This window comes from Gallinula chloropus (genome assembly GCF_964237585.1).
Source record: "Gallinula chloropus genome assembly, chromosome: 19".
Taxonomy (NCBI): Eukaryota; Metazoa; Chordata; class Aves; order Gruiformes; family Rallidae; genus Gallinula; species Gallinula chloropus.
Window position 1 is genome coordinate 12,114,238 of NC_140104.1, and position 13,091 is coordinate 12,127,328.

The following is a 13,091-nucleotide window of genomic DNA, read 5'->3' on the forward strand; positions in this document are numbered from 1 at the left end:
ACTGCAGAGCAGAGCTTTGTAGATTTGTTTTTGCTGATTTTGTTGTTGTGAAACACCAAGAAATGCCCAAATGCTCACCTAAATCCTTTCCTTTCACAGGGGGAAAGTGAGTTGTCCCTTTCCCTGTCTGAGGACCCTGTATCATGGGGAGACAAGGAAAGGTGATTGTCCTGCCCAGCTCTGGTTTGATCAGGAGAAAGGACTCTGATGGACACAGGGATTTCTCCCCATCTGAACAGCAGAGATGAGATCATAGAACAATCCCCATGAGGCCTGAGACACCAGAGGGAGCCTAGAAGAACTGGTCTTGTCCTGCAGAGCTGGGCTGAGCTCCTGGGATGAAGGGAGCTCATGGCAACCCAGCAGCACTGCAGAGAGACAGCTCTGCCCAGGAGCAGCTCCTCTGCCAAGCACACAGGGCTGGGGACACTGCCTGTAGGCACCGAGGGGAGACCTGTGAGGCTGAGAGAGCTGATGGATGCTGAGAGCTCACTGGAGGAGAAATCTCCACAGCACTCTGCCTGGTATGTCTGTGGGTACAGGGCAATGCAGGTTCTGTTCCTGGAGGGATCTCCTAAAGCTGAGACATGGGGCAGTGTGTGGGGTCTGTCAGAGGGACAGGTTCTCTCTAGGACCAGAAAGTGCTGCCTGGAAGGGATGCCCTTCTGCCCCATCAGAGGGACAGGGCAGGACAGCTGTCTTCTCCTGGGCATGGCTGCAGAGGTGTGAAGCAGCGTGTGCACCGAGGGGTGCCCAGGGCTGTCCTTGTGAGCAGGTCCCTGCGCCCTGGGGGATGTGTGCTGGGGCAGGGACTCTGCTGCTGCCAGTGTCAGCACTAAGCCTGGCTTGTGGGCTTTTCACAGAGATATAGACAGCAGCTGTGGCTTGAAGGAGTGACCAAGGGAAGAGCAGCGTAAGGTCCTTCTGCAGTAAGGCAGTGCTGCCTGGGTCAGCTTTGCTCCCAGCTCCAACTGATCCTTGAGAAATTCCAAAGGGAATTTGAAGAACATCAAGGAATCATTTTCCTGTAGGCAGAGTCTTTGCTTTTCTTTTCCTCTCCTGTGGGCTGTGTTGACTGTGGTATATTAGAACTGATTTCTCCCCTCAAGAATATGCAATGAAAACCGGATTCTCATGAAGATATTTGAGCTTCCCCTGGTCCCTGCACACAGAGAGGTTCCTTGGGGCAGTGCCAGGAGGGGTCTGCAGAGCAGAGCTGAGTGCAGGGCAGGTTGGATGAGGTCTGTGAGCACAGAGAGAGAGGTGACATGGGCAAAGAGAAGCAGCTCCAAGGACAGCTCCAAGCAGCAGAAACAGAAGGAGCTGCTTCCAGAAATGTCGTGGGAGTGGGGATTTTTACCTCCCTGACATCCCCTGCAGTGCTGACCCTTTCCCAAAACAACCCCCTGTTTCTGACACCCAGCACAGACTCTGCATCCAAACTACAGGGTTTATGCCTAGTCTTGTCCTTGTCAGCCTGACCCCCAGTGAGGAGAAGCCCCTGAGTGTATTTCTCTCTGTCCCACCCATTCCAGCCTTAGGACCTCCCAGCTGACAGTCTTCCCAGCAGTGACGTGCTCCAACCAGCACAAAGCACACTTCCCAAAATGGACCTGACAAAAGTCCTCCTGAATCCCTCATCCACTTTACATTGAAATAGGTTTTCTTTAAAGAATAGTACCCTAACAACTCACTGCCTTTTCCTCCTTGGACAGGTCTCCACACTTGACAGCAGCAGATGTCCAACAGCAGCTCCATCAGCCACTTCCTCCTCCTGGCCTTTGCAGACACACGGGAGCTGCAGCTCCTGCACTTCTGGCTCTTCCTGGCCATCTACCTGGCTGCTCTCCTGGGCAATGGCCTCATCATCATCACCATAGCCTGTGACCACCACCTCCACACCCCCATGTACTTCTTCCTCCTCAACCTCTCTGTTACTGACATTGGCTACATCTCCACCACTGTTCCCAAATCCATGGCCAATTCCTTGTGGGACACCAGGGCCATTTCCTACAAAGGATGTGTGGCTCAACTCTTTTTCTTTGTATTTTTGATTGTCACAGAGGCCTCTGTTCTCACTGTCATGGCCTATGACCGCTACGTTGCCATCTGCCACCCCCTGCACTATGGGACCCTCCTGGGCAGCAGAGCTTGTGTCCACATGGCAGCAGCTGCCTGGGCCAGTGGGTTTCTCAATGCTGTGCTGCACACGTCCAATACATTTTCAGTGCCCCTCTGCCATGGCAATGCCCTTGACCAGTTCTTCTGTGAAATCCCCCAGATCCTCACACTCTCCTGCTCAGATGCCTACCTCAGGGAAATTGGAGTCATTGTGGTTGGTGTCTGTTTAGCTTTTGGGTGTTTTGTGTTCATTGTGGTGTCCTATGTGCAGATCTTCAGGGCTGTGCTGAGGATCCCCTCGCAGCAGGGACGGCACAAAGCCTTTTCCACCTGCCTCTCTCACCTGGCCGTGGTCTCCCTGTTTTTCAGCACTGGTTTGTTTGCCCACCTTAAGCCCCCCTCCATCTCCTCCCTATTTTTGGACCTGGTATCAGCATTCCTTTACTGCACTTTTCCAGCAGCAGTGAACCCCCTCATCTACAGCATGAGGAACCAGGAGCTCAAAGATGCTGTGTGGAAACTAAGGACTGGTTGTTTCTAAGCAGCACCAAACTGCTCATGTGTTTCTGTATATCACTGGCAATGTTATTAATGTTAGGACCAGTCTCTATTTAGTAGGGTTTTAATTGTTGGATGTTTTTTCCTTCTACTTTGTCTAAGCTATAATAACATGGTCAACGTTCATCTCATTCCTAATACAGTATCTCCTGTTCTTGTGTGACCCAGACACTTTGTAAGGATGAGCTGTGCTCTCTTTCCATCATGTCTCCCTTGAAAGGTGCACAAATTTTTCTTTATCCTGTCATCTATAAAAAATTTACAAGAACATTCTCATCAGCTGAATTATTGTCACAGTTCTGCGTAGCTGAGTGCTGTTAGAGAACCGGGGGCTGCAGACAACAGCGGCTGTAAGGAGCAGCCAGAAGCTCCCCGCTGGCCCTGAAGAGTAAACATCTGCTGATTCAAGGCCAGAGTTGCTGCTGACCAGGGCTGAGCCCATCAGTGCTGGTCACAGTGCCTCTGAGAATCACATTTAGGAGAAAAAAACCACATGCAGTTGCATTTTGCCCCCAGAGAAGGGAGTGAGAAGGTGTAACAAGCTGTGCAGACACCTAGGCCGGGGAAGGGCGGGAGGAGGCGCCCCAGGTGCTAGAGAGAAAGATGCCCCTGCAGACCCTGTGGAGAGCCATGTTGGAATGTGTGTCCCCCCAGAGCCCATGGAAAAAGCCCAGAACCCACCTGCAGCCCGTGGAGAGGCCCCACGCTGGAGCAGGGTGAGACACACAGGAGATGCTGTGACCCACATTGGATCAATCTCCTCCCAGCAGCCCATGGAGAGAGACAGAGACACAGAGATGAGCGAGGGAGAGATTCGCTCAGGAAGAGGTTTTCTGGGGTGAGGCTGGTGACCCCGTGGAGGACTGGGACTGAGAGACATTGATATTTACTACTGCCCACCATAGCAGTGACCCATGGTGGAGCAGCTGGGGAAGAGCTGAAGCCCTGTGGGAAAGGGCTCACGCTGGAGAAGTTCATGACGTAGTGTCTGTCGTTGGTGGGACCCCACGGTGCAGCAGGGGGAGGGGGTGTGGATTGAATGGTGTCCCCCAGCCGAGAAGGAAACCAACTTGCAAGGGACTGCAAGTAGAAAACAGAAAGAAACAGAAAGAAGCCTCATTTCAAACAAACCTCCAACCAGAGGAGATCTTCTCCTCCTGCCCTTATTTTGGCTGGGGTGGAATTAATTTTCATGTTGGCAGCCCCCATAGTTCTGTGGGTTGGATTTGTAAGCAAACAAGTCTAGCTAAATGTGTTTGTTCCTTGCTGAGCAGGACTTGCACAGCATCAAGGGCTTTTCTCTCATTCTTCTCCAGAAATGAGTCACCTGGGAGTGCACAAGTACCTGGAAGGGGACAGAACAGGCCCAGCTGACCATAAGTGATGAGTGGGATTATCCATACTGTATGACTACAGGAATGAGCCCACCATTCTCTTGCACTTGTTGTCTATAAAGGTGGCCTGGTTTCATCCAGGAGAGAGTTGATTTTCTTTCTATAAGCCAGTGAAATGCCATGTTTGGGAGCTGGGATGAGAGCAGTGCTGGTAACACAGGGAAGGTTTAGAGTTGTTTCCAAGCAGTTAAGGACTTTTCGGTTGTTCATGCTGCCCTGCTAACGAGAACACAGGGGGTACCAAGGGAGCTGGGCGGGGACACAACCAGGACAGGGGACCCAAGCTGGCCACAGTGGATATTACCTAGCAGCTTCATCACACTCAGCATAAAGGGGGGTTGGATGGGGAGGAGCATTGAGGTCAATCAAACGCAGTTTTTGGGATGATCTGGTTTCGGGACGGCTCTGAGCTCTACAGCCTGAGCTGTGCAGTTCAGCGAGACACTGCATTGTGCACCACCAGCTTCATATATTTTGCTAAAAAGTCCTATTGTTGTTGTTTCTCTCTGTCTGCTGTCCCTGTAAACTGACCTTATCCCAACCCATGAGGTTTGGGGGGGGGGGTTCTTTGCCTTTTCCCTTCCTTCATGCTGACTCCTATCCCCCCACATACATTCTTAGAGAGAGTGAGTGGATGGTGCTTGGGACGAAACCATGACAAAAGGTGCCAGCACAACACTCCCTCATCAAGGCAGCTCAGACATGATGGGTGGAGAACTGTCCACAAGGAGAAGAATTCGGGCATTCTGGGGGATGACATAGCAGTCAGAGGTGCTGAACAGGAATCTGCCCATGAGCACATTGGGCTGCTCTGAGAGGAGCGTGGCCACACAGACAAGAGCCCTTATTGTTTATGTGTACTCAGCACTGGTGAAGCCACCTCTGGAGCAGTCAGTCCCAATGTGGGGTCCCTGGTCTGGTAGAAGAGTGAAGAAAACTCATGTGGAGAGATAAACTCTTGCCAAGATAAAGTTAGGGGTCTTGTGTGGAGAGGCTGAGAGACCCAGGCTTCTTTATCCTGGGGAAGGGGAGACTGAGGGAAGCCCTCTTTGTGCTACAGGGAAAGAACATAAGAAAGGAAGTCCTCTGTAACTGCAGCTTTGAAGGTCAGAGTGAGGATAAAGAAATGTCATTCTGAGGGCAGTGCTGTGGTGCAAGTAGTCACTAAGTGGAAGAGTAGATGAGCTGGTGGCTTTGTGTTTATGGGAACAGCTGGTGAAAAGGGAGAGACAGCAGTACAGGCAGGGACATCATGGGGTGACAGTGAGATAGGAAAGGGGTTGGTTGTCTGCAGCCTTCAGGGAAACAAGCACAGGCGTGGGGCAGTGTGGGATGGGCTGTCCTGCAGATGGTCAAGGGTGGCGGCCAGGCTGAAAGGTGCCGTGTCGGAGAGACGGGACACAGCTTGATGCAAGCACAAGGCAATCTATTGTATAAAATCATTCCTTTCAATATGCTCAGAAGACAGCGTGCTTGAAACAGATTGGTCCTTTGTACATACACTGCTCACAGGCTGCATCTGGTTGGTCAGCGGTCTACTGTCACACTAGCAACCCTAACATCTTGAGGAAGCAACTCCTGAGGCCTCCCCAGACAGCAGGCATACCATAGCTTGAGGACAGGCTTCTTCTTGCGCCTGTCCCGGCAGGGGGTCTGGAACTTTGTTTATCTCAATGTTGCCACCTTTGTTTAGTTTCCCCATGGTTTATGGCCTCCAAGTTCCAGCATGTCCTACAGTCCTAGGAGTGGCTGTTGTAATTTTCAGACTCTACCAGTGTCCAAATTCTAAACTGCTAAACATCCAGCAATAGCTCCCAAACAAAAAGTGAGAGAGCTGAAAAATGTTCCTTGGAATGAAACCTCCCCAGGTAGCCAGCTAGCAGCCCTAGGAACCTTGGCGTCAGGGATTTGCTTGGTAGAATGGTAGTAAGAGTGCCTGATGTAATTTGCCAAATCTACCAGCATCCAGCTTCAAAACTGCCAAACCTCCAGCAATAAATCCCACTGAAAGAAATATTTGAGGGCTGAATGATGTTTCTGCCCTGAAAGCTCAGTACACAGCTCACTAGGAACCCCAGTACCCCTGTGGATCAGGATGCAGGGGGGTTGGAGCTCTATGATCCTTGGGGTCCCTTCCAACACATGCCATTCTATGATTCTATGATTCCTTTCCAAGGGAACAGTTGTAACAGGGCCTGATGTCATCTTCTCGCTCTAACAGAGTCCAAATTCTAAAATGCTAAACGTCTAGCTATAGCTGCCAATCAAAAGGTACAAGGGCCTTAAGATCTTCTTGGCCAGAAACCCTCCCAGGTAGCCCAGAAGATGCATTGACAATGGAATGGTCAGAACAGTGCAAGACATCAGGTTTCAGCTCTACCAGCTCCTAGGTTTGAAATTTCTGAAAGTCCAGCAATAGCTACCAAACAAAAGTTGTGGGTGGCTAGTAGTCTTCCTGGCCTGAAACCTCCCAAGGCAGCCCACTAGCAGGCCCAGTAACCTTGGGGCTCAGGGCTGTCATATACAATGAAATTACCCTAACCATGGTTGATGTAATTTTCTGGCTCTATCGGCGATCACCTTTTAACTTGCTATAGGTACAGCACTACATCCCAAACAAAAACTGGGAGCAATGAGAAATATCTGTAGCCTAAAACCTATCCAGGTATCCCAGTGAAAGCCCCATTAACTTGGGGGTCAGGGCTTTCATAGCCATGAGAGTGAACATATTTCTGCCTGACAATTTTCCAGATTTAACAGTGTCCAACTTCAAAACTGTTGAATGTCCAGCAATATAACCCAAACAAAAGATGCGAGGGCAGCAAAATGTTCCTGCTCAAACCTCTCCAAGAAGAACACAAACAGCCCCAGTAACACTGGGGCTCAGGTCTTTCTTTGCCAAGGCTCTGTCCTAAAAGTATCTGACATCATTTTTGGACTCTACCAGCATCCAACTTCATACATGCTAAACGTAGAGTAATGGCACACAAAGAAAAGCTGCAAAAAATGTTCCTGGCTGTAAACCTCATGAGCAGTGGAGAAGAAGACCCAGTAACCTTGGGGCTCAGAACTGTCCTCGACAAAGAAACAGTCCTACAAGTGCCTGATGTCATTTTCTGTCTTTACCAGCATCCACCTTAGAACATTCTAAACGTCCAGCAATATCCCCCGAACAAAAGATGCAAGGGCTGACTGGAAATTTAAGCAAGTAGCCCACTACCAGCCCAAATGACCTTGGGCCTCAAGGATTTCAATGCAAGGGGATGGTCCTAAGAGTGCCTGACATCATTTTTGGGCTCTACCAGCATCCAACTTCAAAACTGATAAATGTCTAATAATTACTCCCTAAAGAAATGTGAAAGAGAAGATGCTGGACAGAAGCATCCATAGGTAGAGAGTAAAGATGATCCTAGTCAGAAACATCCCAAGGTAGCCCACATGCAGGCCTTGAAACCTTGGGATCAGGGCATTCCTAGCCACAGGAATGGTCCTAACAGTGCTTGGCGTCATTTTTGTGCTCTACCAGTCTCCAATTTCAAAACTCCAAAACATACAGCAATATCTCCCAAACAAAAGGTGGAAGGATGAAAGATGTTTCTGACCTAAAACCTCCCCAGTAGCCCAGTAGCAGCACCAGTAACTTTGGGGATCAGGGCTTTCCTTTCCAAGGGAACAGTCCTAACAGTGCCTGATGTCATTTTTAGGTTATACCCCCATACAACTTTGAAAGTGATAAACATCCAGCAATAGTTCCAAACAAGCTGTGTAAGGGCTGAAAGATGTTATTGGCCTAAAAGCTCCCAGGGTAGCCCACTAGCAGACCAGGTTACCTTTGGTCTCAGGGCATTCTGAGTCACGGGTATGGTCCTAAAATTGACTGGCATCTAACTGCAGCTCTACCAGCATCCACCTTCAAAACTGCTAAATACCTAGTAATAGCTCCCTAAAAAAAGTTGTCAGGGCCTAAAGAGGTTCCTGGCCTTAAACCTCCCCAGGTAACCCACTAGCAGTAAGAAGGCTTAGAACATTCCTAGCAAAAAGAACAACACCTCCCCATGTGGACTACAAACAAGACCACTGACCTTGGGACTCAGGGCTCCCCTTGCCAAGGGATCAGTCCTGATATTGCCTGACTTCATTTTTGGCCCTCCCAGCATCTGCCTTTGAATATGCCAACCATCCAAAAATTTCAGCAAAACAAATGGTACAAAGGATGAAAGATGTTCCTGGCATGAAAACACCTGAGAGATCAGATGAGAAACCCCAGTAACCTTGGGGCTCAGGGCATTCCTTGCCAAGGGAACATTCCTAACATCGCCTGATGTCATTTTCAGGCTCTACCAGAGACCATTTTCAAAACTGCTAATTGTCCACAATAGATCCCCCCAAAAAGGGTGCATGGGCTAAAAGATGTTCCTGGTATTAAACCTCCCCAGGTAGCCCATAAAAGACCCCAAAACTAAACAGGTACTGAATACAAGAACACCAGTCTTCCCAGGGTAGGCATTTGAGCATGTGAGGCTGAGGATCTAGGGGACTGCAGAGAAGAACAGCAGTGCCATGGCAGAGGGGTAGGGAACATATACTGGCCGTGTGCAGCACAGCACTGAGAAACCCACTGCAGCTCCCATGTGTCTGCAAAGGGCAGGAGGAGGAAGTGGGGAATGAAGCTGCTGTTGGACATTCTCTTCCTCTTTGCATGGAGCCCTGTGCAAGGAGAACAAGGCAGTGAGAACTTGGGGCACTCTTCCCTGAGCAAAACATTCTCATTGCAGACCCAAGGACTGCCTCTCCCTGTTCCATTAGACACTGCAAAGGTAATTTTTGGGAGGTGCACTTCCTGCTGTCTGAGGGTGCCTCTGGCTGTATGGGGCTCTGATGGGAGCTCTCCAGGTGTCAGTTTGTCCTTGCAGCAGAAGGTCTGTCTTTTTTGACATATATGATCTTTTCCAAATGATGGTCCCCACTTCCCCCAACTGCAGAGCAGAGCTTTGTAGATTTGTTTTTGCTGATTTTGTTGTTGTGAAACACCAAGAAATGCCCAAATGCTCACCTAAACCCCATCCTTTCACAGGGGGAAAGAGTCCCCTCCCTGTCCCTGCCTCTGGGTCCTGTCTCATACGGAAAAAAGGAAAGGTGATTGTCCACCCCAGCTCTGGTCTGATCAGGAGAAAGGACTCTGCTGGACAGAAGGATTTCTCCCCAGCCAAGGGAGGGAACATCAGTGATGAGATCATAGAATGATTCCCATGAGGGCTGAGACACCAGGAGGGAGCCTAGAAGAACTGATTAAGGAAATACCTCTACCAGGTTAAGTGGTCTGTGGAGACTGGACAAGGGGCAATGGTTTAACTTGGAGAATAGGAGGTTCAACACCAAATTGGAGAAGAAATTTTCACAGTGAGTGCAACAGAGCCCTGGGACAGGCGGCCGAGGTGGGCTGTGGAATCTCCTTGTCTGGAGATACTCAAGACCTCTCTGGACACCGGCCTGTGCGATCTGTCCTAGGGAGCTGCTTTGGCAGGGGGTTGGACTGGATGATCTCTGGAGGCCCCTTCCAACCCCTAGAGTTCTGTGAATCAGTGAATCTGTAAATAGGGAGGGGATTGAGAGGGGCTCTTCAATTAGGCAAACATGTCTCCTTCTAGCCCCAGGGCTGCAGAGCAAGGATGAGGGGTCTGGAGTGACTCTCACAGGGGGAAAGAGTCACCTCCCTGTCCCTGCCGGGGGTTCCTGTCTCATGTGGAGACACGGAAAGGTGATTCTCCTGCCCAGCTCTGGTTCGGTCTGGAGAAACAACTCTTCTGGACAGAAGGATTTCTCCCCAGACAAGGAAGAGACAGGCAGTAAAGATTTAGTGTCCAGGGACACCTCACAGGAGACTCTGGAGAATGGAGTATGTGACATATTTGCCTGTTCCTCTGCTGTGAGCTGGACTGAGCTCCTGGGATGAAGGAAGCTCATGAAAACCCAAGAGCACTGCAGAGAGACAGCTCTGCCCAGGAGCAGCTCCTCTGCCAAGCACACAGGGCTGGGGACACTGCCTGTAGGCACCGAGGGGAGACGTGTGAGGCTGAGAGAGCTGACGGATGCTGAGAGCTCACTGGAGGAGAAATCTCCACAGCACTCTGCCTGGTATGTCTGTGGGTACAGGGCAATGCAGGTTTTGTTCCTGGAGTGATCTCCTAAAGCTGAGACATGGGCCAGTGTGTGGGGTGTGTCAGGAGGACAGGTTCTCTGTAGGACCAGAAAGTGCTGCCTGCAAGGGATGCCCTTGTGCCCCATCAGAGGGACAGGACAGCTGTCTTCTCCTGGGCATGGCTGCAGAGGTGTGAAGCAGCGTGTGAACTCAAGCGGTGTCCAGGGCTTTCCCTGTGCCACGAGGGCTGTGTGCTGGGGTAGGGACCCTGCTCCTACCAGGGTCAGCACTCAGCCTGCCTGGTGGGCTTCCATCTACCTTGGTGCACGAAGAAGCTCTGGGGGGAAATGTGACCCATGGAAGGACAGTGTAGGGTCCTTCTGCTGTCAAAGTGTGCAGTGTAGGTCAGGTGTGCTCCCAGCTCCAACGGATCCCTGGCAACTTCCCAGACACTTTTCAAGAACACCAAGGATGCATTTTCCACTCCAGGTGAAGGGACTTTGCTTTGAATTTTCTCTCTTGTGGACTGGGTGGGGAGAGGGAGCTGAGCTTTTCTCGCTAACTTTGCAGAAGGCAGTGCAAACTCATTGGTCATTAGGACTTGTCAGAGCATCTCCTGAGCCCTGCACACACAGAGATTCCCTGGGGCAGTGCCCTGATGCCAGGAGGGGTCTACAGAGCAGAGCTGAGCACAGGGCAGTTTGGATGAGGTCTGTGAGCACAGAGCAGGAGGTGACATGGGAAAGAGAAGCAGATGCAGGGACAGGTCCAGGCAGAAGAGTCATTGTCAGGAAAGGAGAGGTAGCTGCTCCCAGAAATGCCATGGCAGTGGGGATTTGGTAAATCTCTGATATCCCCCATAGTGCCAACACTGATATTCGACAGGGAACACCAGGGTGTGATCACAGAGCACCCAGCACAGGGCAGCTGAGACCAGGGCTGACGGACAGAGCAGCTCTCCCCACGCTGCACTCAGGGGAAGGTTTCACTGGTACTGCAGCAGCAATGTCAGGGAGCCCTGACAGAAGAAACACCCCTCCGGTACAGGCAGGAGAAAACCAAAGCTCGACAGCTCTGCTCTGCCCTCAGGTGACATTGGAGTGACAGTGCTGAAAAGCTCATTCCTATCTACAGGGGATTTAGTCTGAGATCACACCATCCTTCTATTTACTGACTGCTGCCAGGCAGGACTGAGTTCTCAAGAGCCACAGCTGACCCTCCTCCCAGCAGTGGCACGTTCCATCCAGCACAAAGCAGACCTCCCAAAAAGGACCTGACAAAACTCTCCCAGAATACAGAGAGTCAATCTGAGTGTGTTCCCTAAGAATTGGAAGAGGTTTTCCTCAAAGAAGAGTTCCCTAACTTCTCACTACCTTTTCTTCCTTGGACAGGTCTCCACACTTGACAGCAGCAGATGTCCAACAGCAGCTCCATCAGCCACTTCCTCCTCCTGGCCTTTGCAGACACACGGGAGCTGCAGCTCCTGCACTTCTGGCTCTTCCTGGGCATCTACCTGGCTGCTCTCCTGGGCAATGGCCTCATCATCATCACCATAGCCTGTGACCACCACCTCCACACCCCCATGTACTTCTTCCTCCTCAACCTCTCTCTTACTGACCTTGGCTGCATCTCCACCACTGTTCCCAAATCCATGGTCAATTCCTTGTGGGACACCAGGGCCATTTCCTACACAGGATGTGTGGCTCAACTCTTTTCCTTTTTCCTTTTGATCGTCACAGAGTACTGTCTTCTCACTGTCATGGCCTATGACCGCTACGTTGCCATCTGCCAATCCCTGCACTACGGGACCCTCCTGGGCAGCAGAGCTTGTGTCCACATGGCAGCAGCTGCCTGGGCCAGTGGGTTTCTCCTTGCTGTGCTTCACACTGCCAATGTATTTTCACTGCCCCTCTGCCATGGCAATGCTGTTGACCAGTTCTTCTGTGAAATCCCCCAGATCCTCAAGCTGGCATGCTCAGACACCTATCTCAGGGAAACTGGAATCATTGTAGTTGGGGCATTTATAGCTTTTGGGTGTTTTGTGTTCATCATGGTGTCCTATGTGCAGATCTTCAGGGCTGTGCTGAGGATCCCCTCAGATCAGGGAAGGCATAAAGCCTTTTCCATGTGCCTCCCTCACCTGGCCGTGGTCTCCCTCTTTCTCAGCAGTGCCATGCTCACTTATCTGAAACCCCACTCCATTTCCTCCCTATTTTTGGACCTTGTAGTGGCATTTCTTTACTCAGTGTTCTCACCAGCAGTGAACCCCCTCATCTACTGCATGAGGAACCAGGAGCTCAAGGATGCCATGTGGAAACTGATGACTGGATGTTTCTAAGCAGCAATATGCTGCTTATCTTATCCTGCAAATCGCTGACACTGTAACTCATGTTAGTCTGTGCTTAGTAGATTTGCAGGGTTTTTTTAGTGTTGAGGGTTTTTTTCATTCTTTTTTCTCTAGGCTATCTTAGAAATTGGATTTGGACTTGGTAATCTCTTGAGATCCCTTGAACCCCTAAAGTTACGTGATTCTGTAACACAGTCCATAATCGTCCCATTCCTATAGAGTATCTCCAGGTTTTGTGTGACCCAGACTCTGCGTTGTGACGAGCTGTCCTCTCTTTGCATGAGGTCTGCTTGCAAAAGACCAAAATTATTCCTGATTTTTTTTCTTTTACAGAAGAAAAATAAGAAATTTGCAAACACAAATATATCAGTTGAATCACTTGACAACTTGGGAATTTCCAGCATTGGTACTGTTGACAGCAGAAGAAATACACACATTTCCCCTATACCTGCATTATCATCTGTCTGCCTCTGTTATGTCCCTCATCATACAGGTGTTTCCAGCTCTCTTCATATAACAGCCATGCCGAAGG

The 13,091-nt window shown here is 50.3% G+C and overlaps 2 protein-coding genes across 2 annotated transcripts in view; both read left to right on the forward strand.

Moving 5' to 3' along the window:
* Nucleotides 1–1,738: 1,738 nt before the first annotated feature.
* Nucleotides 1,739–2,662, forward strand: LOC311199064 (olfactory receptor 14A16-like; the record flags this gene model as incomplete). The annotated part of the gene is made up of 1 exon (XM_084273109.1): nt 1,739–2,662. One exon carries the CDS (start codon nt 1,739–1,741, stop codon nt 2,660–2,662), a length of 924 nt encoding a protein of 307 aa, XP_084129235.1.
* Nucleotides 2,663–11,626: 8,964 nt separating this feature from the next.
* Nucleotides 11,627–13,091, forward strand: part of LOC311199217 (olfactory receptor 14A16-like) — a gene marked incomplete at both ends in the record, with an annotated part of 107,038 nt that continues 105,573 nt past the window's right edge. The window contains one exon of the mRNA XM_084273282.1: nt 11,627–11,771. Coding sequence (XP_084129408.1) covers nt 11,627–11,771 — 145 coding nt within the window. The remainder of the gene's footprint in view (nt 11,772–13,091) is intronic.